Source organism: Rutilus rutilus (genome assembly GCF_951802725.1).
Source record: "Rutilus rutilus genome assembly, chromosome: 6".
NCBI lineage: Eukaryota > Metazoa > Chordata > Actinopteri > Cypriniformes > Leuciscidae > Rutilus > Rutilus rutilus.
Genome location: NC_140214.1, coordinates 8,299,588 through 8,326,125, shown reverse-complemented (window position 1 = coordinate 8,326,125; position 26,538 = coordinate 8,299,588). Strand labels below are relative to the sequence as shown.

At 42.3% G+C, this 26,538-nt stretch overlaps 1 protein-coding gene across 1 annotated transcript in view; it reads left to right on the top strand.

Moving 5' to 3' along the window:
* ephb1 (EPH receptor B1) overlaps positions 1 to 26,538 on the top strand; it is a 262,917-nt gene that overhangs the window by 175,659 nt on the left and 60,720 nt on the right. The window contains exon 6 of the mRNA XM_084411790.1: positions 14,843 to 14,967. Coding sequence (XP_084267916.1) covers positions 14,843 to 14,967 — 125 coding nt within the window. The remainder of the gene's footprint in view (positions 1 to 14,842; positions 14,968 to 26,538) is intronic.

The following is a 26,538-nucleotide window of genomic DNA, read 5'->3' as shown; positions in this document are numbered from 1 at the left end:
GGTATCTCAGTTCCGGTTTAGCCTAACGCTTAATGAAGCTAGCACACAAGGGATAATCGCGTTGCGGTACAAACGGGTGAAACGTCTCGGTTACATATGGTAACCCTCGTTCCCTGAGGGAGGGAACGGAGACGTACGTCGTGGTGAACGACGAATAGGAATCTCGCTAGAGAGGCCAATCTACTTCGAGTGAAACTAAAACAAGCCAATACACATTGGCGTGCAATCATTTGTATCAGCTGCGCAGCCTCGCAGCGCGGGTATTTAACGAGCAGCTGATGCGATTGCACTTCAGTTTTTTGCTGAGGAGCCAAGCCTGAAAAGCTGGACGCCCCTGCGGGTAGCAGCAGATGTGGCGACGGGACGTACGTCTCCGTTCCCTCCCTCAGGGAACGAGGGTTACCATATGTAACCGAGACGTTCCCTATCGTCCGGTCACTACGACGTACGTCGTGGTGAACGACGAATAGGAATCCCTACCAAAGCGCCACAGCTGCTGCACCCCTTCCAGCGCCCTGTGTAAGCCTCCACACCTTCTTGCCTGGAAGAACGATAGGAGAAGGCTTACACCGAGAGTATCCGTCACTGTTGTTCCGTTATAACCCCTACAGTGAGATTATTGGATAACACTGGGAAAGCGTGCCCCGATCTGAGGGAGGGGAACGCTGCGGGAGCCACATTCTTAAGGAGAGTTATGTGGGAATAGACATATGGACTAACCCGAGGGTTGTACTGCATATGAATAATGGGTGACTTAGCCCAAGGGAAAGACACAGGCTTCCGTTTAGGAGCAGCCGTGGAGAATATACACATATGGGATCCCCGTAGGGTCACACATATGGGACCCAGCCTAGACCCGGATCTCAAGGATTCAGCGGATAAAGGCCTGGCACTGGACGCTCCGCCATGTCCGTGCCGAGGGTGTTGGAGGACTCAACAGGTTAGACTCTGGAGCAATAAGGATGCACAGTAGGGTGCAGCAAGCCGACAGAGCCGGTACTCTCAGTGCTTCTACCCGTTTAGGGTGAGAACACGGGAGGACACGGGCTCTACACGTAGGCTATAGTATCTAGCGAACGTGTTAGGTGTCGCCCAGCCCGCAGCTCTACAGATATCTGTTAGCGAGGAGCCACGTGCCAGCGCCCAAGAGGATGCAACGCCTCTCGTGGAGTGTGCATGCAACCTGAGCGGGCAGGGCACGCCTTGAGCTTCGTAAGCCAAGGCGATGGCATCCACTATCCAGTGGGCCATCCTCTGCTTGGAGACAGCCTTTCCCTTCTGCTGGCCTCCGTAACAGACAAAGAGCTGGTCTGAGGTCCTGACGCTTTGAGTTCTGTCCACGTACATACGCAGAGCGCGAACGGGACAGAGCAAAGCCAGGGCTGGGTCTGCCTCCTCCAGGGGCAGCGCTTGCAGGTTCACTACCTGATCTCTAAAGGGAGTGGTAGGAACCTTGGGCACATAGCCAGGCCGGGGTCTCAGTACAACATGGTTGTCACCCGGCCCGAACTCTAGGCACGACTCGTCGACCGAAAATGCTTGCAGGTCCCCTACCCTCTTGATCGAGGCCAGTGCAATCAGCAGCAAAGTCTTCAAGGAGAGAAGCTTTAAGTCTGCTGACTGCAAAGGCTCAAAGGGAGCATCCTGAAGTGCTCGGAGCACCAGGGAAAGGTCCCAAGAGGGTATGGAGGGGGGACGAGGGGGATTTAATCGTCTCGCCCCCCTAAGGAACCTGACGACCAGGTCGTGCTTCCCAACTGTTTTGCCATCTATGTGGTCATGATATGCTGAAATAGCAGCAGCATGCACTTTAAGGGTGGAGGGAGACAGCCTTCGCTCCAACCCTTGCTGCAAGAAGGAAAGCACTGACCCTATCGAACATCTTCGGGGGTCCTCTCTGCGGGAGGAACACCACTCGACGAACAGGTTCCACTTCAAGGCGTACGCACGTCTCGTAGACGGCGCTCGCGCAGAAGTGATGGTGTTAAGTACCTCTGGGGGTAAGTCACCTAGAACCTCCGCGTCCCGTCTAGGGACCAGACATGGAGTTTCCAGAGGTCTGGACGCGGGTGCCATAAGGTGCCCCGTCTCTGAGTCAGAAGATCCTTCCTCAGAGGAATGGGCCAGGGAGGGACTGTCACGAGGAGCATGAGTTCTGGGAACCAAGTCCGGGTGGGCCAATAGGGAGCCACCAGAAGGACCTGCTCCTCGTCCTCCCTGACTTTGCACAGGGTCTGTGCAAGTAGGCTCACTGGGGGAAATGCATATTTGCAGAGGCCCCGGGGCCAGCTGTGAGCCAGTGCGTCCGTGCCGAGTGTTCCCTCGGTCAGGGAGTAAAACAGCTGGCAGTGGGAGGTCTCTGAGGAGGCAAACAGGTCTACCTGAGCCTCCCCGAACTCTCTCCAGATCAGCTGAACCGCCTGGGGGTGGAGTCGCCATTCTCCCGGGAGCACAGCTCGTGATAGCTCGTCGGCCACACGGTTGAGCACACCGGGGACATACATGGCTCGAAGCGACCTCAGACGCTTCTGACTCCAAAGGAGGAGATGGCGGGCGAGTTGCGACATGCGACGGGAGCGTAGACCACCTTGACGGTTGATGTACGCAACGGTCGCAGTGTTGTCCGTACGGACCAGCACGTCTCTGCCCTGTAGTGGCCTTTTTAGGCGGCTCAGAGCGAGACGAACTGCTAGCAACTCGAGGCAGTTGATGTGCCAGTGCAGTTGGGGGCCCGTCCACAACCCTGACACTGCATGCCCGTTGTACGTGGCACCCCAGCCGGTGGCAGAGGCATCTGTGAATACTACAGCATGCCTGGACACCTGTTCCAAGGGGACTCCTGCCCGAAGGAACGAGGGGTCTGACCACGGGCTGAAGGTCTGGCGGCACGCCGGTGTGATTGCCACCCGGTGAGTGCCGTGATGCCACGCCCATCTCGGGACTCGGCCGTGAAGCCAGTGCTGAAGCGGTCTCATATGGAGCAGCCCGAGCGGAGTTACCGCTGCTGCCGCTGCCATATGCCCCAGGAGCCTCTGAAAACATTTCAGTGGGACCGCCGTCCTGCCTTTGAACGAGTTCAAGCAGTTCAGCACCGACTGAGCGCGTTGCTCTGTGAGGCGCGCTGTCTGTGCGACCGAATCCAACTCCATACCGAGATAAGAGATCCTCTGCACGGGGGCGAGTTTGCTCTTCTCCCAGTTGACCTGAAGGCCCAGCTGGCTGAGGTGCCTGAGCACGAGGTCCCTGTGTTCGCATAACTGATCTCGAGAGTGTGCCAGTATGAGCCAGTCGTCGAGATAGTTGAGAATGCGAACGCCCTGTTCTCTCATGGGAACAAGGGCCCCCTCCGTGACTTTCGTGAAGACACGGGGGGACAGGGCCAGCCCGAAGGGCAGGACCTTGTACTGATATGCTCGACCCTCGAATGCAAAGCGCAGAAACGGCCTGTGTCGAGGAAGAATCGAGACATGAAAGTACGCGTCCTTCAGGTCGATCGCTGCGAACCAATCTTGGGGACGGATGCATTCGAAAATGCGTTTCTGCGTAAGCATTTTGAACGGTAGCTTGTGAAGGCTCCGATTCAAAACTCGCAGGTCCAAGATCGGTCGTAACCCACCTCCTTTCTTGGGTACAATGAAGTAGGGACTGTAGTGCCCTGACCTCATATCGGCTGGAGGGACCGGCTCTATCGCATCCTTCGCCAGTAGGACTGCGATCTCCGCGCGCAAGACATGGGCATCGGCTGCTCTCACTGTAGTGGAGTGGATGGCCCGAAACTTGGGGGGACGCCGGGCGAACTGAATCGCATAGCCGAGCCTGATGGTCCGAATGAGCCAGCGAGACGGACTGGGGAGCGCTAGCCAGGCTCGCAGAGACCGTACAAGCGGGACCAAAGGGACCGTAGGCGTACCCGGAGTGGGGCAGCGAGGTGGAACACAGGGGCTCAGCTCGGGAGGCTCTCTCTGGGAGGCAGCCCGTAGCGGAGTCTGAGTGTGCTGTGCAACACTTACCTGATTCCACGAGGCCGGAGGTGCAGGAGGCGGCTTGGTTGCGTTCTCGAACTGCACACTGCTGCCTGCTGGCGATAGAAGAGGCGGATGAGAGTGGTGAGGATTCTCTCCCCCCACTGCTCTCCGGGCCCTCTTCGGACCCAGAGATGTAAGAAACTGCTCTTTTATTGAAAATTTGGGTACCGCTGGTTTTGAGGCCAGCGGCGGAACAAAAACAAAAGGAAAACAAGGATTTTCCACCCGGCCCTCTTCCGGGGGATGGAGCGATGCGGTCATCGTCTCCTGGAGAGCAGTCCCTGCCATCTCTGGGTCGCCCGTCCTAGGGCCGCTTGCTCCTGGCTTTGCCGCCCTTCTTAGGTGGGTCCTGGACGGGCGGGGCGGCCTGCCTGCGACTGGCTCCACGGCGCCGTTTAGATGGAGGCTGCTGCGGCGGCGCGGGAGCAGGGGCAGACGCAGGAGGCCGCCCTCGGCGACGAGCAGACTGAGGAGCCGCAGACGGAGGGGTGGGAGCAGCAGCTGGCCGCCGCGGCAGGATGTGACGGATGGCCTCAGTCTGCTTTTGTACAGCCGAGAACTGCTGGGCGAAGTTCTCGACCGCGTCGCCGAAGAGGCCGGTCTGGGACACGGGGGCGTTAAGGAACCGGAGCTTGTCGGTCTCCCGCATGTCCGCCAGACACAGCCAGAGATGGCGTTCCTGGACCACCATGGTGGACATCGCACGACCCACCGACCGCGCGGTCACCTTCGTCGCACGAAGCGCGAGGTCCGTCGCGATACGAAGTTCCTGAAGAACTTGGGGATCATGACCACCCTCGTGCAGGGTCTTCAGTGCCTTGGCCTGATGAACCTGCAGCAACGCCATGGCGTGCACGGCAGAGGCAGCTTCCCCACAGGCCTTGTAAGCCTTGCCGGTTAGATCCGACGAGTACTTACAGGCCCGTGAAGGGAGACACGGTTCTCCGCGCCAAGTGGAGTTAGGGCACAGTTGCATAGCAACGGCCCGTTCCACTGGCGGGATGCGCGTGTATCCCTTAGCTGCCCCGCCATCAAGGGTGGTGAGGGAGGAGGAGCCACCGGAACGGTTTCTGGCAGTGAAAGGTGCCGTCCACGTCCCCGTAAGCTCCTCATGCACTTCCGGGAAGAAAGGCACTGGGGTGGGTTGCTGAGATACCAATCGTCCAACCTCGAGGGTTCGGGACACGGTGGAGGATTCCACACGAGCCCGACCCCGTTGGCGGCCCGGGAAAGCATGGCCATCATCTCCGGGTCCGTCTCAGGCATCGTTCATCGTTTTCTCCAATGGGGGCTCAACTGGCTGCGGAGCATGAGAGGGGTGAGGGCTCCTAGGGGGTTGGTTCCCCGAAGGAGACGCGCTCACCGTGATCCTCAGGTCACCCATGTCACTGCCCGAAGCAACCCTCTGAGGAGGATTGGATCGAGGCAGCGGCACGGGGACTCCGCCCCTTTGCAGGAACGTGAGTCTCGACCGCAGCTCCGCGATGGTCATCTTCCCACAATGGGTACATGACTCATCCACAAACGCTGCCTCAGCGTGTTTAATGCCCAGACACACGAGGCAGCGTTTGTGACCATCCTGTGAGCCCAGGTAACGACCGCATCCAGAAACACACAGATAGAAAGTCATTTTTTCTCTTTTGAAAAAGACGCTCTCTATCTGTGCAAGCTCTTTTAGGGACTGCTCTCACTGGTGCTGAAACACACAGGGGGAACAGACACTGCGAACACAAACGGGAATGTGCACCCGTCTGTGCGCTCTCTCTTTTCTCGCTGTCTTACCAGCTGTAATAACAGCCTTTGAGCGCTCGCGGCGCACCTTACCAGCTGTAAAAACCGCCTTTTTTGTTTGCTCAGTTTACCGTGACAAACCACAGAAAGACAAACACACAAAGAAGAAAAAGAAGACTGTCCCCGCTGCCGTGTTGTGACACCCGCACCGAAAGAGAGATCCAAAAGGCTCGTTTCCCTCCACTCTCAGAAGACGCATCGAAGTGCTTGGCTCCGAAGCAAAAAGCTGAAGTGCAATCGCATCAGCTGCTCGTTAAATACCCGCGCTGCGAGGCTGCGCAGCTGATACAAATGATTGCACGCCAATGTGTATTGGCTTGTTTTAGTTTCACTCGAAGTAGATTGGCCTCTCTAGCGAGATTCCTATTCGTCGTTCACCACGACGTACGTCGTAGTGACCGGACGATAGGGAACTGATTACTAACAAGTAGTAATGCTGACAGATTAAGCAATGACTCCTTGTGGCTCAACATGTACCGTTGTCGGGTGCACAAACAACACACGAAAACTGAAGGATTTTATGAATGGGACCTGTTTCCAACATAAACGGACCCTCTATGGTTCTACGCAGAAAGAGTGTTTTCTTGTACTTAGAAAAAACTGCAGTACAACTGTATATATATTTTTTAAGTGGTATGTTTATTGTTTTCAATAATTAGAAAATTAATTCGAGAATTAACTTGAATGTGCAGCAATTTGTACAAATAGAGTATGTAGGCCTACTATATTTGTTGTAGCCATTAAATAAGAGCATTTAGTTTCATATTTGTTCAAATATTATAATGTTATTTTTTCCATGTTGATTATGAAAAGTGAACACCATGATGCATCGGGAGAGTGGGTCAGACATGATTTTGTTAATGGGTCAGACATGATTAAACTTAATTTTCTTCATTAAGTTTTGTTTTGTAGAAATCCTTTCTTTAAAGTGAATTTCGTTTTGTATAAATTGTATCTTAATTTTGATAAATTACCAAACAACCAATTGCCTGGATTTAATAAATAAGAAGCAAATATAGCAGACAATATAAATCATGACATGGAGGCGCCGGCGCCGCGGTCACTTGCATTGCACGTGAAAAGGAGCGCATCTCATCATAAATGAACCGAAACTCAGACATGAGAAATATAGCCTATCTAAAGAAAGCTTTAAAGGGGACATATCATGCTAAATGCACTTTTTTAGCCCTTAAATGCATTTTGTTGTATATTTGGAGTGTTTAGAAGTACAGAAAAGATTAAATTATTCTCTTCAGGTGCTTCGTTGATATCTTTATATTCTGTTTTGGTCATATTTTTCAACCGGTTCAGAATTTTCTGTTATCTATGACGTTTTGCGAACTAATACGTCACAGTATTTGCAGTGGAACTGCCAAATAAGGACATTGACTTCCGGCCCAACACTTCGAGCAATCCGCCATTATTATTTATCGCTGCAATTTTGTAGTCCAAGCTGGATGCAGAAGTTACGAGAGGGTAAGTTAAAATATTCGGTTGTTGGATGTAGTAACCCACACGCTTCATTACACCGTCTAATGTAGATGAACTGCCGCGCTTGTGGCGCATGTTTGACTGAGAGAGAGAGAGAGAGAGAGAGAGAGAGAGAGAGAGAGAGAGAGAGAGACACTCTCTCTATCTCTCGGAGCCCTACAGTCTATGGTGTAAACATGACTTCACCGTCTCCAAAAGACGCTGTCTTGCTCGCTCTCCCTCGCACATATTAATCAAAATAAATCGACACGGTGGTAAAAGGTCGGAAGACCAAAGTTTCATGTGTAAATACAGTAACATACCATTGCGATACATCCATATGAAGACGTTGTTGTGCAGGTTCGTTCTCTACATTTTTATCTCGCTCCGGCTCCGACTCTGGCTCGAACATGTAAGGCTGGCTGGACAAGTCTTCCGTTGTTGACATTTTGTTAATAACGTGTGAATAAAAAGTTTCTGTGCCGCTAGTAATCCTATCTCTGCTATCAGACTACAAAAATGGCCGAACGGGGTGGAGTTGAACCTCTGCAACCTGGAGAGGGGGCGGGGTATGAAGTGTCTCAATGTTTTTTAAAGAGACCGCACCAAAACGGGTTGCTCTGAGACGCACATCAGAAAAGGGGTAAAAAGGGGGCTTGTGGAGCTATAATAATGAAGAATTCAGACCCAAGCATTGCAGTTCCGCTTTATATAGACTACAAATGTATGATTTATATGTAAAAAGGAACAATTTAAAAGCATGATATGTCTCCTTTAAATGTCTTTAAACGAAACAATTCAAAATGAAAAGAAATAGGCTACTCTCTGATTATGTCATCCAAGATGTGCGCGGTCACTACGGAGATGGCGATCGTCAACTTCATCTTTGCAGCAGACACTGACAGAAAAGACTAATTTATTAATAAAAATCAATGCACCAGATTTACAAATGCACATCTTGCTTGTTGCACGCACACTCGGCACACATATTATGTCGAAATAACGAGATATTGTGTTGAAATAACATTATTAATAATAACAAATCTTTAATAATATTTGATTGAATGCCGAATGTTGTGCTTGTTCAATTTAATACAATTAATACTTTAATTGTGATCATTAAAATTATTGAATATTAAATATTAAGTGGCCAATTTTTGCTCATTTATTAAAAGTATTTATATATAATATATCTAGCACCCCCTCAGCCCATGTTAAAAAATTATCTGGCGCCGCCCCTGGTTATAACGGCCCACGTATTAAAACTGGTTGGGTCTAAATCGGGCTCGGGCTCATAATTACAGTTAATGGGCCGGGCCGGGCTCAGGTAGGGTCGGGCTTGATTTTTTGGGCCTGATCTAAGCTCTACAATTTCATTTTGCAAGTTGTTTGGGCTTGTTGAGGCTCTCTGATAGCAGTATCTTCAGGCTAACGTAAACCGGAAATTCGTTACCGGCTTGTTCTACGTTGCCATAGCAATCATGGTAAAGGTCAGAGTTCGGGAAAGTTGTGAATAGTCCAATGTGAGCTGTACACTACAGTAGCGGCCAAATGTGAATTTTTTTTTCTTTTTTTTTTTTCTCAAGTTTGATTAAACCATCAAAATATATTTTAGATTTGGAAGAAATCAATGGAAGAACAAAACAGTAAACTTTAAGGTTAAGGTATTTATCTGACAAAATTATTTGGCAAACCAGACAAACTACAGCTAGATTTTTTTTTTTTTTTTTTTACCATGCAAAGCTCACAGGAAAAAGCATACAGTGACTACACCATCATTATTATTGTTTCATTGGCTCTCTCTTGTTTTTGCATGTACTGTGTGATCATAATTTATTTTTATGACTGCCTGGCCAAAAATTATGTCCGCGCAATTTGGCATGTTTCATTGCGTTATCAAAAAAAAAAAGAAAAAAGAAAATTGACTCCAAGCACAACTACGCAATATGCTTACTCAATCTTAAAAAAAAAAAAACTAATAATAATATTTGAATTACGGGTGAAGATGTACATTTTCCTTGGCCACACATCACTTTTGGCCACAACTGTATATTCCAAAGCTTCTGAAGCTATACAATATTTAAGGCTGTTTTCCAAACATCGTTCATTGAAATTGCAAACGTCCATTTAGAGAAGCGAGCACGTCTGTAAATCTCTCCATCACTCAGGACATTTGATAACGTTTGTGCTGAAAGAGCGTAGGAGTGTTTGTTGTTTTCAAGCACTTGCCATTTGGAGACGTACGTAAAGCTGCTTTCCATCCTCCTGTACTGTAGGTTGTGTCGTTATTTATTTCAAAATAATGTCTTTTTTCTCTGCTTTAGGAAACAGGATTGTCAGCAGACATTTCATGTGATGGCTTGTTCCTCCCAACTTTATAAGCAATTCCATTTCCTGCACTTTTGTTCATAACTGCTGTACTTTATCCCCATGATACACCAAACAGGAAGCCGAAGGCTATCAGCAATGTTTGATCTTCTTTATTTTATTTATTCATTGTTGTCTTTTGGCACTCCCAACATTTGTATAAATTCATCTGCCATGAGGTGGATACTGGGAATGGTTGAACATAAATGTGTGTGTGTGTGTGTTGTGTGTGTGTGTGTGTGTGTGTGTGTGTGTGTGTGTGTGTGTGTGTGTGTGTGTGTGTGTGTGTGTGTACCTACTTACTTGAGGACAAATTTGAGCTAGACCTGACAAAAACTTCAAAAACCTCTTTGGGGACTTCTTTATTTGTAAAAAGGCATACTAACTATACAGATTTTTTCTGTTAGGGTTAGGTTATAGTATTTGTAGCTAGCTGCTTATGAAAAAAACAGAAGTCTATGCATGTGTCTGCATTATATGTTTATGTATTTGCATGTATGTGTATGTATGTATGTATATGTATATGTATATGTATATGTATATGTGTGTATATATATATATATATATATATATATATATATATATATATATATATATATATATATATATATATATATAATATGTATATTTATGACACTGAAAACAGGAGTAATGGCTGATGAAAATTCAGCTTTGCATCTCAGAAATAAATTATTTTAAATTATATTAAAATAGAAAACATTTTTAAAAACATAACATTTTGCATTCTAATAATATTTCACAATGTTACCAATATTACAGTCCCCCCCTTGTATTTTTCATCAAATAAATGCAGGCTTGATGAGCATAAAATAGTAATGTTTCCATATATATATATATATATATATATATAAAATGCTCTCTTAATCTCTTTCATTCAAAGCACAAACCACAATCACCCCATCAAGGCCAAGCGCATAGACCAGTGGTTACAAAACCAATTACCAGCAAACACTGTTCCCACGAGCCACAACAATAAACTCAGGAGAAGAACAGAACATAAACCATCTGGAAAAGAATAGTTGTTTGAACCCATCCATGTAAAAGAGAGACAATCGCTCACTATCGCACAGAAGATCAATAAATCTCCTCATCAAGCTCCGCATAAATGAATTTGGAAAGTTTCTCAGTGTCGTAATTGCTGTAAGACTCGCTTTATTCAATAGTAACGGCAGTGCAGCCATAAACTAAAACAGATCTTCTATATTGGATCTGCATCAACTAACCACAGCAGACATGCTGTAAACATCATCACCAAATGGAGAACGAACCACTTACACAGGTTTTTTTTTTTTTTTTTTGGTTAATATCATTCTTTATTAGATTTATGTTTATAGAATATGATATTGTGTTGGCAGAGGGCAAGAAGGGAAAATAATCATTGTGCTTGAGGAATGAGAGAGATGGAGACAGTGACAGAGAAAAGCATGGGGTGAGTTGTATTCAGCTGTCACTCAGGCGGGTTTTATGGGTCTAGTGCATACTATCAGTGTCTGGATGACAGTCACACCCTATTAATCTCTTCAAGACACTCTCACTCGTTCTCTCACAGGCTGTGTGTGTGTGTGTGTACGTACGTGTGTACGTGTGTGTGTGTGTGTGTGTGTGTGTGTGTGTGTGTGTGTGTGTGTGTGTGTGTGTGTGTGTGTGTGTGTGTGTGTGTAGTGAACCAGACGTGTGTGTGTGTGTGTGTGTGTGTGTGTGTGTGTGTGTGTGTGTGTGTGTGTGTGTGTGTGTGTGTAGTGAACCAGACATGTGTGTGTGTGTGTGTGTGTGTGTGTGTGTGTGTGTGTGTGTGTGTGTGTGTGTGTGTGTGTTCGTGTTCAAACGGGCATGTGGCTTCGTTCTCATATGTAATGCCTACTTTCCATGCCAAATCAGTTCCTGAAGGATAAAATGAAGACCTGAGGTCTGTTTAGTCTCATGGTCCTGTTTTACTCAGAAGCAGATCAATTTACAATAATGATAAACTAATCAAATTTTTCAATGTAAATGCCAGTGTGACTCACACTTGCGACTTACAGTAAAAGAGATGTGTGTGAATTGTGAAATGTATTTAGGAGCACGCGTTGTGAATAAAACAAAATCCCTGTGGGTCACCAGTGTTACGAAATGTAAGGTCATAAAAAAGCCATAAATGGTATAACAAATATCAATTATTTTAAGAGGTCTTATATTTGGGTATGGAAAAAACAGGAAACGGGATACAGCCTAATGTGATTATTAAACGTCGAAAGTGTATGACTTAATTAAAGAGGCCATATTATGCCCTTTTCCAGCCTTGATTTTGTTTTTGGGCTCTACTAGAATAGATTTTTATTCTTGAATGTTCAAAAAGCATAATTTTTTCACATAATTTACATTGTTGCAGCACCTCTCTTCCCAGTCTGTCAGTAACACTCTGTTTAATTCCCGTCTCTATGAAGCCCCTCCTTCCGGAAAGCTTTCAGAGCAGTTCACAATCAATGAATACTGCACATTTATGCCAATAGATATAGGCCTATACACTACATAATTATTCAATATAATTTTAAGCAGAAATATTAAAAAACTTAGTGTACTTTTTCTAATTTGATCATTTAAATAATTTTGCTTTTAAATTCCTCTGTCTCGAAGACCTGAATTTCGTTGCTCAATCCCTCAGTGAAAGAGCAGAGAGCCGTAGAGTTTTCTTGGTCTAGAAACTGTTGATTAGAATTCATCTGCGGTGTCTCTCTCTCTTGTCTTTCTTGCTTTGTTTCTCACGTTCGTGTGTTTTGCAGGGAGTGTGACTGTGATTAATGTTGAAGTAGTCATCCTGTTGAGGACCAGATGCAGGAAAGAAGAAGAGAGGAGACATGTGGATGGTGTGAGATGAGTAGAAGGGGGAAGAGGGGGATGATGAGAGAGAGCAGTCACAAATCTTTGGCAGGATTGAGGATTCCTGCCAGCTGTGAGGCGGAAACCGCAGGAAAACCTCTGCGTTTTGGCAGGAACACGATACACAAACACACATTCGTCCAGTGTTGTGTAATAAATATTCAGACTTTGAGCAGTATTAGAGCAGACATTTACTCACAAGTTGCCCTGAAGCAAAGCAATGGCTAAATGAATGAACACCAACCAGAGAATTGTGCCGTCAGAAAGGGTGATTTTAATCCAGTCAAATTGTTCCTGACCAGGCTCTTTAATGCAAAATACATTTATTTATTTGATAGAATACATATTTATAATTTATATTTTATAATCTTACAATTTATATTTATTTTACTTATGTCATAGTATGTTGTATTATTAGTATCATCATTACTGTCATTTATAATTGTTATAGTATTTGTTATATTTATATTTTTTTATATGTTATATTTATACACATTATACTATACTTTATATTATTATTATTATTATATATATATACTGTATATATATATATTTTTTTTTAATGTGGCAGTGCAATGGATGTACAGGAAAAATTGCAGGAAGAGACAGCAGCTCTGTGTGTGTGCTTGTGGAGTTATAAGGAAGGGGATTGGAGCTTCTGCTGTGCTTTAGATAAGAAAATTTTAAATTGATCACAAAGTTCTCTCTCACACACACAGTGAGGGCTGGACATCTCAGTTTTGCTACACAATGTGTGGAGTGGTAATAACTGCTTTTTGTGTGTGTGTGTGTGTGTGTGTGTGTGTGTGTGTGTGTGTGTGTGTGTGTGTGTGTGTGTGTGTGTTGTTTAGAAGGTGGATCCTCTCTCAACATGGGGATACAAAAACTGCAGAAAAGCAATTTCACCTCACAGCCTTACCGCAGCTGTGTGTGTAAGAGAGAGAGAGAGAGTGAGTGAGTGAGCGAGAGAGAGAGAGAGAGCACACAGCCAGTAATTGCTAATGTGGAGCAAAGATGGGCCAACAGAGCATGAGAGAGAGAGAGACTCAAAGGCCGCGATTCAGAGCAGGGTGACACTTTGCTTGAGTCACCATTTTAAAAAGCATCAGATGGAAGTCTGGATGATGTGTAGAGACAGACTGAGACAAGATGACTGCTAGACAAGATGTTATTTGAATACCCTGTGTGCATGCGTGTTTAAGGGTCATAAGGGTGTCTTATTTGCTACATACTGTACATGAGACATGTCCCCACCACTTTTGGCCAGGATTGATCTTGTCCCCACCATTTTTTTAAACATCTCGCAGCGCGACTGTACCTAATACAATGGAAACATCTCCAGATGACTAGTAGAGTATTCATTTAGTTTGTTTGTGTTAAATAAGAGGTGATCCAGTGCTGGAATGCGTTGTTTTTGAAATCATGTCGATTGCTTGATGCCGATGTTCTCATGTGGCGCGTGCAAAGTCTTCACAGAGTCCTCACAGAGTCTTCACAGCTCTTCTATCTATCGCTGTTGCGGAGACTCTATTCGTTGCGGTGAAATCACAAAACAAAATGCACACAAACATGTCCATGCTCTTGATCTACATAAACATAATTGATTTTAATAAGAGATAATATGAAGGTGGACTACAACTCAGAACCTCTGGCACTTCTTAACCAAAGTTCCACCACCAGTCCATTAGGACACACAAACATTGAAAAATGTAATCGAAAATGGTTTACCTGTTTTTGATGTGTGTATTTGTGTGTGACCATCCATAAATGTGTGCATGTGTGTCGTTTAGCAGATGCGGGTGTGTAGCTGTGTGTGTAGTCGCTTGTTTGACGTCCGTATGCTCACTGCAGTCTATTCACCCATGAAAACAGGCTGTGTGTGTGATGGTACAACAGCTGAGCGTACAGTTGTAGCGCTTTGACAAAGCAATGGAGAACAGGAAGAAATGAGGGAGGGAGAGCGAGAGGAATGAAATGGGCAGTGGGTTAATTTGGAGGCTGTGCATGTTCACTCAGGTGTGTCTTCCTTACAGACGGAGAGGCGAGAAACACACTGTAGCCAATCAGAACGCTTGAACTGAGAAATGGGCTTCCATTGCAAAGGGCACATTCTCACGAAGCTATTAAACAAGTCCAATCACCCTCTCGTCTGACTCTTTCATCATACTGTGTGTGTGTGTGTGTGTGCTCCATTTCTGAAAGTGGCAGATCAATTCACTAGCTAAGTCCACACAGCAGGGAAGATGGCTGTTTGGAATGATTTTTTTTTTTATTCACTTGGATTTTCTTCTCTCTCTCTCTCTCTCTTGCAGCTCCGTCCATTGTTCCCATAATGCATCAGGTCAGTTCTACGATGAAAAGCATCACGTTGTCATGGCCACAGCCTGAACAGCCTAATGGAATTATTCTCGATTACGAGCTGCGTTACTATGAGAAGGTAAGGTGTTTGTGTGTGTGTACATGTGTGTATGTCCATGGGTGGGTGTGTGTGTGTGTGTGTGTGCGTGTGTGTGCACATGTGAGTGTGTGAGTGGACTGGTAAACCCTACATTATGGGGACAAAATGTACCCACAAAGATGCCAATATCCGAAATCCTTGTCCTTGTGGACATTTTTAGTGCCCATGAGGAAAACAGCTTATAAATCATACTAAGTGATCTTTTTTGAAAATGTAAAAATGCAGAAAGTTTTCTGTAATGGGTAGGTTTAGGTTTAGGGGACAGAATATACAGTTTGTACAGTATACAAATCATTATGTCTATGGATAGTCCCCATAAAACATGAAAAGACAACACGTGTGTGTGTGTGTGTGTGTGTGTGTGTGTGTGTGTGTGTGTGTGTGTGCTGCATTTGAGGTAAACTGCTCTTTTGTCTGGATTCTTCCTAGAGAATTATGGGTGTTCTTCACATGTCGCATTCATTTTAACACTTTTAATGCAGGACTGCATTTGCTTCAAATGGAAGAAAGACACTCAATGCTCTATTTCATTTTAGATTTGATTTGTTTCAATGAACTAATTAAAACAGTGGCTGTGATTTCGGCAACTAGGTTATGTTCTGTCATTTGTTTGTCCTGGAACGACATTTCTGTTTAATAAACAGTGCTAATCGAACTGCAAACCCTAACTATAACCATTTAAAGTCCCCCTGTATTTAGTCATTTTATCCCTTAAAACTCATCTTTGATCACCAAAATGACATATTGAAACGTTTTGTCTTTGAAAAAAAATTTCTTCACGCCTTAAAATAGCTTGAATGTAACTCTACACTATTGCCTATTTTTTTTTTTTTATATGCGGTTCTATGAATATGTAATCTCAGAGATCCACTCGTTGACGTGATTGGTTACAAGGTAGTTTGTAACTGTCAGAAACACCAGCGATTTCAAACCGCGTTTTTGAGACTGTCTTTGGTTCACTGCAGTTTTAAAGAGAAAATACTCAAAAATGGTGTTGACTTATGAATTTACACATGGTGTGTCTGAAAGCTGTGATGGATTTTTTTTAATTAATCAACTTTAATTAATCAACTAACATTTGTTTTTCTTGCAGGAACAACATTCATATGCTTTTAAATGTTTCCAAACTCTTTGGGGAAAACTTGTGACTGTGTGTGTGTGTGTGTGTGTGTGTGTGTGTGTGAATAACAAATAGGGGAAGTGAAACTAGACAGACAGATTCTCAAACCTTGTGATCACAAAAACAGAGTTTGCTTGTGCCAGTGACAGAGGGAAAAGGGTGGGGCTTTTGAACCAATCATATTGAAGGTGACATGTTAGTCACTATAATCTTATTTGTTGTCTCGATTCTATAAAAACTGTTGTATCTGTGTTTTCTGGTGGGATTCTCAATGGAATTTGATCCCAGAAAGATCCTCCGGCCTTGCTTCTTGGGAGAGATTCCCCGAGAACTGCTCGGGAAGATCTCCCGGCCGTGATTAAAGCATTTGAAGGACATTTGCTGAGGTCTGTTTGTCGATTATTCCTGCGCAGGAAGTAAGCTAGTTTAGGGGAACAAGTTAGTTAGGTGACTATTATTGTACGGGGACGTCGATTTGTAGACGAGACCCAGATAGTTAGGTTTAGGGAAAAATCTACCACAAAGCATATTAAAAACACCACATAAACATATAAACAACATTAATAGCTTGATTTTCACCACAGGGGTCTTTATGAATTTATGAATTTGATGCTTTTATCCAAATGTTCCATGTTCCATTTTAGCTATGTTCTACTAAACTACAGGAGCCAACTCCTCAAATCATAGAGAAATGATTGGTTGATAATGTTCTTCAACCCTAAAATCTGATGGTTACAGCCATAAATTAAAAAAGAATGATTTTAATGACACTTTCATGATGGATAATCTCCTGCCAAAAAGTCCCGCCATGCTTTTTTTAAAAATTATTATTGAATATTGTTTGTCTGAAATGTGACATTATAAAAGTAAAATGGAGTGTGAAAGTTTTTTTTTCAGACAGTGCATTGAAGGGACGTCTAAGTGACCCCTTTATAATGTCATTATGAGGAAGTGAGGTACAGTGGGTTGCTAGGAGACAGCATTGGTGGGCGGGTGGTCGGGTTCAGCAGTTTCTCGGGCCGGTCTCTGCAGAGAGATGCTGAAACACAGACCCTCTCACACCAATTACACCTAATGATTCCAGAGCCTCCTGTGCTGACACACACACACTCTCTACAGCATGTCACCCCTTTTAGAGACATCATGGCAGAGCATGATGGACACGCAAAATCACACGCATATACACGCTCTCGCCAGTAGTTATGCCTATATTCTTTGTCTGATGTTTCTTTGAAATGTTATATATATATATATCCATCCAGATGGCTGGCATCATGCACTCAGCCAAGGTCTGATATAAACACTTTCACTCACTACATTTTCCAGCTCTCCATATATTTACAGACAGATTGATATATTCAAGGCTGTCCATATTTAATGAATTAATTAATTCGTTATATTTATATAGCGCTTTTTCTGAGACCTCAAAGCACTTTACATATGGAAGGGGGGAATCTCCTCAACCACCACCAATGTGCAGCATCCACTTGGATGATGCGACGGCAGCCATATTGCGCCAGAACGCCCACCACACACCAGCTTACTGGTGGAGAGGAGACAGTGGTGAAGCCAATCAGTGTATGGGGATGATTAGGAGGCCATGATGGACAGAGGCCAAGGGGCAAATTTGGCCAGGATGCCGGGGTTACACCCCTACTCTTTTTCAAGGGACATCCTGGGATTTTTAATGACCACAGAGAGTCAGGACCTCGGTTTTACGTCTCATCCGAAGGACGGTGCTCTTTTGGCAGTATAGTGTCCCCGTCACTATACTGGGGCATTAGGAAGAATGAAGAACTACAGTAATATTGGTCACACTTTAGATTAGGGTAAAATTCTCACTATTACCTAACTATTAACTACGACTCTTGCCTCAATAAACTCCTAGTTCCTGCTTATTAATAGTTATTAAGGTAGTTGTCACGTTTAGGTATTGGATAAGATTAAGGGATATAGAATTATGGTCATGCAGAATAAGGCATTAATAAGTGATTTATTAGTACTAATAAACAGCCAATATCCTAGTAATATGCATAATAATAAGCAACTAGTTAATAGTGAGAATTAGACCCTAAACTAAAGTGTTACCGAAATATTCTACACATCACTTTCATACAAAATGACAGCATTTATGCAGTTTTAAAAATAAAAAAAAAAGTTTTTTTTATATATGTTTATATATTTTCAAAAATTTCAGCTTTTCTGTGGTGCATTAGGCAAGTGTCTGTAAGAATATTTTATATGTTGAGGTTTTTTTTAGATTGTAATGGGATAGTTTGACAAATTAATCATATTGAACAGCCATAACAGTACTCATTACTTATGTCCAGAACATAAAACATAAGTTACCTTCTGCTGTTGTACATGAATCTCTGGGCATTAGTTTAATCTAGCTGTCAAATGCATAGACAGATTGTTTGATTTGTGTAGTGAGTTCGAGGTGTTTTTCATATGGGTGCTTTTTGACTTTAAAATCTAATTGTTTAACTTTTTTTTTGTTAATTAGTTGCATCAACACAGGTGTAGTATCATGAATTATGAATAAAATCATCAATACACAATATATTGCCCAGCCTCAACATCAAGTATCAACCAAAGAAAAAAGCACAATAAGTTGTGGGTGTGTTCACACTTGGCAGGTTTGGTTTAATTAAAATGAACCCTGGTGTGATTGCTCTGTTAGTGCCGTTCATTTGAATAAGTGTGACATCAGAATGCTGACATCAGAACCCTGGAGATGGGTCTTGGTCCACTTCCAAACGAACACTGATGCGGTTCGAATGAAATATAAACGCAACATGAACCAAAAACGGGACATGATGTCACAAGATGTGACCCTAAATAAGACAGAATGCTCACACATGCTGCTTTTTTTCTCGTCATAGTCGCGATGTTGCCCATCACAGTTCGGTACCGGCATCAGAACCACGTGTCCTCGCAGCAGATCTGAATTTGTGTGTGTGACAGAGGGATTCCTGATGATGTTTTGACTCCTTTACACACAAAAAAAAAACATCATATGTAGGCTACGCACACACAACGAGCACATTTATCCCAGCACACAGCATTGGTTTGGATGTTCGGTAAGTTCCGTTGTGAAATATACGTAATAAAAGCCGACCAATCAGGTTGTGAATGTATCCCTATACTTCTAGGTTCGGTGGTAAAATGACAGTGTGAACACTAAGCGGACCAGGACTAAATGTTTCTTCTTTTTTTTTTTGTCCGGACTAGGGCTGCACGATATTGAAGAAAAATGCGAAATATTCGATATGCGATACGATAATGCTTAAAGCGTGTAAAATAAACAAATTATCTTTAAATTACATACTTGTTTCACATTCTTTTTGTGACTACAAAACATCCCTACAACTTCTGAAAGTGAACATCAGTGTTTTACTGTAGCATAAGAAGTGTTATTTTAACATCAGTGTAAACCATGGGGTTTCAGGTAGGCCTACATTAGGTTTATTTAACAACAGAAACTGAATAATCAAATGTAAAAATAAACACCGCTTAGTTATCACTGTATGAATTAAATATATACTGATTCTTATTAAAGCAACAAAAGTTATTCAGCCAAGAGCAGTGAGTGATTTTCTCTTTGTCTTTTGTTCATGACCCCAGTTATTGCAAGCCGTTGCGACATCGCGATATATACATTTGTGATATTTTGATAATTTCGATATATTGTGCAGCCCTAGTCCGGACCAAACAAACCAAGCAAACCGAACTACGAGTGTGAACACACCCTTTAACAAACCATTATCTGACGTTCATTTCCTGTGTAAATTTACCATTGTTAATTGAAATTATATTTTGTAAGTTGTTACACCCAGCCCTGATTAGTAGAAACCACAATTTGTGAACACATGCTCAGACTTTCTCTTTTTCATGTAGTGACTGAAGTCTACAAACACTGAACTGCACATTTCTCTGGAGGACAAATCTTTTAACTATTGTCATTTCTGCAGTGATGTTTGGCAAGATAAATGAGCTACGTTATGAAAATTGGTTTAATCAAAAGCTTGGGGATAATAATGTCTATATCCGGGATTATTCTTTCCTCTCGACAATAGTTTACTCAAATGCAAATAGCACAAGTGCAGCACTTATTTCCTTATAAATATGCATGTCGTGTAATTATATGCTGATTTATAAAACAGGCGAGAAGGAGGAAGGTACTTCAGAATCAGACACCGCACAGAAAATATCATTAATGTGTCTTTCTTTTAGGCATGAAAACATGAGCGATGTGGAAAGCGTGTTTCGGTGCTTCAACCTCATCTGCTTTTTGAGACCTTATAATTACAGACTTGTTCATGTTTTAGGAATATATTGGCAATATTGTTTTGATAACAGGTTTTTAAAAGGTTGTTTACATGGTTCTGATTAGGAGAGGGTGTAAAGAAGCAGACTGATGGCACAGAAGTGTTCAGAAAGCTGTCACGAGGTCTGCTATGTTTATGAGCTTGTATTGGATTGCTGGATTGCAGGCCACGCCCCTTCTGCCACTCAGAGGGAAGGGCAAGTGTAATGTGTGTACTTTTTCCATATATCCATTTTCCATTGCTATCAGTGTAGGGTATCGTTGGATACACATTACAAGTATCGTGATTACCTTTTCAAGTTACAAGTAAAGTTACAACAAAATACCTGAGTTACTTTTTCAGTTAAAAGCCTGCAGCCTGAGGCTTATTAATTAAACTTTTTGTGTGAAAGGGCCTTTACATTTGTCAAAAGTAGAACTTTTTTGGTTATTAAGAACAAACAAACAAGCCCAGCCCAGATGAGAAAAAGTAATGCAAACATAACATACTTTGAAGTTATCGTTCCTTAAAAAGTAACACAATTAGTTACTTTTTAAGGGAATAGCGCCTATTATATATGCATTACCCCAATAAAAGTATATAGACTACTTCATCGTTCAAAAGTTGAATTGATAAAAAATACAGTAAAACACTAACATTGTAAAATATTACAATTTAAAGAAACTGTTTTCTAATGTAATATATTTTTAAATGTATTTTATTCTTGTGATGACAGAGCTAAATATTCAGCATCATTACTCCAGTCTTCAGTGTTACATGATCCTTTAAAAATCATTCTAATATGCTGATATTAAACATCTAATATTAAATATTTCATATTATTTTATAGTTACGAAGAGAAGATGAAGTAACCAGTTCACCAACCAAGAATCACTATATTTGCAAATTAAGTTAATGGTTCAGAAATGACACACTTCAACTTTATATCTACAAAGCCAGCTTAAAAAGAAAAAAAAAAAAAGGACGAGGAATGCGGTCATCTGTCGGATTATAAATAATGAAGTAGAGCACCTGGTGAAGGAGTCATATGTGTGAATACATTATTCTAGCTCCAGTCGATCTCCTTGCACTGCATCCGTCAAGATGAGATCAGCGCAATTCCGCTCGAGGGTCTTTTTACGGTTCGCTTGACAGCAGGACTGGCAGATGCTTATTCTCCAAGCCACCGTGACAACCTGAGTCCATTTCTTCAGGCATGAGATCAAATTCGGTGGCTAAATCAGCAGAAATATAAAAATGTGACGGCACATGCACACGGTGCAGGAGAGAACTGTGGGTAAGATTTAAAGTTTCAGCTCTAATTGAAGCCGTCCTGCTACTCCGCTTGCATCACACGTGATCTAGTTTCACAGCTGTATGTGATTATCTTGTACCGTGTTCTAAGCAGACGCAAAGCCAACATGAACGTGCGTGACTTGGTTTAGACTTCGCAAATAAAATCCATGTAACGTTATACTGTACATGCACAGGGACTCTGAATTTGCTTAATGATAATGAAAAAAAAGCCAGACTAACATTAAACATTTAACTGCCATTAGCATTTAACTGAATTTGTTAACTGAGAGCACTAATATATGTATATGTATATGTATATGTGTGTGTGTGTGTGTGTGTGTGTGTATATAGGGCCAATCTACAGCCCATACAGTGGGGAGAACAAGTATTTGATACACTGCCGATTTTGCAGGTTTTCCCACTCACAAAGCATGAAGAAGTCTGTAATTGTTATCATATGTACTCTTCAACTGTGAGTGACGGAATCTAAAACAAAAATCTAGAAAATCACATTGTATGATTTTTAAGTAATTAATTTGCATTTTATTGCATGACATAGGTATTTGATACATCAGAAAAGCAGAACTTAATATTTGGTACAGAAACCTTTGTTTGCAATTACAGAGATCATACATTTCCTGTAGTTCTTGACCAGGTTTGCACACACTGCAGCAGGGATTTTGGCCCACTCAGACCTTCTCCAGATCCTTCAGGTTTCGGGGCTGTTGCTGGGCAATACGGACTTTCAGCTCCCTCCAAAGATTTTCCACTCCAGGACCTTGAGATGCTTCTTACGGAGCCACTCCTTAGTTGCCCTGGCTGTGTGTTTCGGGTTGTTGTCATGCTGGAAGACCCAGCCGCGACCCATCTTCAATGCTCTTACTGAGGGAAGGAGGTTGTTGGCCAAGATCTCGCGATACATGGCCCCATCCATCCTCCCCTCAATACGGTGCAGTCGTCCTGTCCCCTTTGCAGAAAAGTATACCCAAAGAATGATGTTTCCACCTCCATGCTTCACGGTTGGGATGGTGTTCTTGGTGTTGTACTCATCCTTCTTCTTCCTCCAAACACGGCGAGTGGAGTTTAGACCAAAAAGCTCTATTTTTGTCTCATCAGACCACATGACCTTCTCCCATTCCTCCTCTGGATCATCCAGATGGTCACTGGCAAACTTCAGACGGGCCTGGACATGCGCTGGCTTGAGCAGGGGGACCTTGCGTGCGCTGCAGGATTTTAATCCATGACGGTGTAGTGTGTTACTAATGGTTTTCTTTGAGAGTGTGGTCCCAGCTCTCTTCAAGTCATTGACCAGGTCCTGCCGTGTAGTTCTGGGCTGATCCCTCACCTTCCTCATGATCATTGATGCCCCACGAGGTGAGATCTTGCATGGTACCCCAGACCGAGGGAGATTGACCGTCATCTTGAACTTCTTCCATTTTCTAATAATTGCGCCAACAGTTGTTGCCTTCTCACCAAGCTGCTTGCCTATTGTCCTGTAGCCCATCCCAGCCTTGTGCATGTCTACAATTTTATTCCTGATGTCCTTACACAGCTCTCTGGTCTTGGCCATTGTGGAGAGGTTGGAGTCTGTTTGATTGAGTGTGTGGACAGGTCTCTTTTATACAGGTAACGAGTTCAAACAGGTGCAGTTAATACAGGTAATGAGTGGAGAACAGGAGGGCTTCTTAAAGAAAAACTAACAGGTCTGTGAGAGCCGGAATTCTTACTGGTTGGTAGGTGATCAAATACTTATGTCATGCAATAAAATGCAAATTAATTATTTAAAAATCATACAATGTGATTTTCTGGATTTTTGTTTTAGATTCCGTCACTCACAGTTGAAGTGTACCTATGATAAAAATGACAGACCTCTACATGTTTTGTAAGTAGGAAAACCTGCAAAATCGGCAGTGTATCAAATACTTGTTCTCCCCACTGTATGTATCTTTTTCCCAAAAAATTATGTATGGAAATTGTATAATATCCAAGGTACACATTTGTAGTAATTGTGCAGTTGGTTCTTATACTGTATTTTCAGAAAATGTTGGAATATTTTTCCTCACCAAATTTGTCACTACCGAAACACAATAATACACAATTTAATAAGAAGGGTTATATTGACCTATTAAGATTTTCTACCTTGTACATATATTTTTTGCTGTTTTATCATAAAGTTTTCACAGGTAAATCAATAACAATTACAATTTTAACAATTTATAATATTTTATAATGTAATTTATGAGATTTGTTGCATTTTGAATCCAATCTTTCTTTGTAAAAGGCATAAAGTTAATCATACTGATTTCAAAGTTAAGGATTCAGTCATTTGAATATACATTGAACCAAACACTATCATAACATCTTAGCTGATAATTCCAAATACCTTTGACAAAACATCCCATGTTCCGGTCGTGACTGCACATTTTCGGTAGTGAAAGTAATGTTTTGGTAGCAACCACATCAAATTACAGAATTTTAACTCTCATACTACAACACTACAAAAACATTAAAATGCTAATGATAGAAACATGACTGTTTCGGTAGTGACAATTTGAGATACTTTTGAGCCTAGCTCAAAGATGCTAATCAGCACATGGTTACCTAGCACAGTTCATAAAAAATAAATGTTATGGAATAACACCCACAAAAGTTTGCATCCTTGCAGTAAAAAATGTGTTTGATAGGGATGTTCCTTAAAGTTACACACAGATTTTCAGACTTTTGAACACATTTACCTCAAAATGATGGGCCCTATCTACTCACTATGTAGTTATGAGAGAGAGGGACACAGAATATTTCCTGATCAAAAATGTAGGGGTGTAGTCAAAATTAGTCTCAGCTAATGGACTAAAACATACACTGTTTTGTTAGTGACATGAAAATGTGGGACACATTTTTTTTTTACATAAAGTCTCATTATAAAAAAAAAGAAAAAAAAAGATATTTTTAAAACAACAATGTAAAAAAAATGTAAAAAATGATTTCAATATCATTTTTATAAGTTGATATTTAGGGGTTTGGTTTCGGGTCATCCACTTCCCAATTGAAAGTGCACAATAAATTATGATTTTATATTAATTAAGCTTACTGATATTTTGAATATTATTGTTGGTTTCAATAGATAATAGAAGGATCTTAGTAAACATCTAAGATTTGAATTCGTAAATAGGTTTTAAATGTGTGTTTTTTTTTTTTTTTGGTTGTTGGACAGCAGTTTGCACCAATTCTGTAGAATGGCCCATATACTGTATATATTATTACAAGAGAATGCTTTTAAAAAGATTTATCAATGATATTGTAATATTATTATATTTTTATTATTATATCAATATTTTAAATTAAATTATTATTATTATTTTTATTAAATGCTATTATTATTATTCATTTGAATCATAATCATAATAGAAAAACAGCAACATAAACCATAATCAAAACGATGTAAGATTAAGCAAAATAGAAACCAGGCTACAAAGAAACATTAACAGGGTCTTGTGTTGCATCACGTTTTTTTTTTTTTTTTTTTTTTTTTTTTTTGCCCACCTCCAAATCAAAATTTCTTAGATTTCCAATTTTGGAAATATGATGTGTTGCATCACATCTTGATGTCCAATGTCAAATGTACATCTGAAGCGAAACCTTCTGTGAACCACCAGTCTAATCAAACCTCTCCACTATAACTTGTTGTGGCTGTGCTTGCTCACTGCTGGAGGGGCTTCAGTTTCTCGCCTTTGCTGAGACTCTCCACAGAACTCCCCAACTCCCTTCAAAAGAGCTACAGGCTGCCACAACTTAGCTGTCAATTACCAGCAGAAGCTGTCACTTCCAGTAACGCAGAAGGCTATGCTGCATCTCCCATACTAGGTGAGATAACTACCTGGACCCTTATAGATGTAGTGCTGGTTTTCTGGGGCAAGGGTTCATGAGTTTCTAACCTCAATCATCAAGGCTAATGGAGAACTGCTGAAGTCTGGCCCAGTGCCGCCACATTTCCTGTGCTCCCCTAAATGCTGTGATGTGCTCCGGTAATATGAAGCCTGAGAGATCTAAAATCAGCTACGCTGAACTCCACGACCCTGTCTGGCATTTACAAACAGATATGAGATGGTAAGTTGCAATCTCATAAAAATGCCTAGTGTATCCGAGTTCTGCCATTAGGCGAATGTGACCAGGCTATTAAAATCATCGCTTGCATAAAACACTCTCTAAAAGCCTCTTGGAAGAGACATTTCCACTAACGCCATCATATTCTGTGGTTTATTTACTGCAGTAAAACTTTCAGCTCTGTAACCCTGAATGCTTTGAGACCAGGCACCTGCATGCACTTACATCTCACCCAGGTCATCCGTACTGGGAATCTGAAAGCTGTGGGTCACAGCCAACCCCTGTGCAAACATCAGCTTTAGCCCTCACCCAGTGAGCAAAACCTGTTGCTGGAGTGTAAATCTGATCCGATGGAGAGTTGACCTGCCGGCAGTTGAACAGTTGAAGCAGAGATTTACATTGGCTGCAATTTTTTGACTCATTACTTCGAAAGACATTTTTCAAATAAACTATGTAAAGCCTCACATATGAAATAATTTTTTGACATTTTATTGGACGGTTTATTTGGAAGTTTATTGAACCTTTAGACAAAATAATAATAAAAAAAAGTTGCATATGCATTTTTGTTTGGTATATTTGATAGATCAGATGATGCAATTCTAGATGATAGATCATAAAAATGCATATAAATATCATTTGTCACTCTATATCTTCCAATAATATGTCTAAGTAAGATGATATTAAAATGCTTAGTTATATGATCAAAGCTCTGTAGTTTTTATT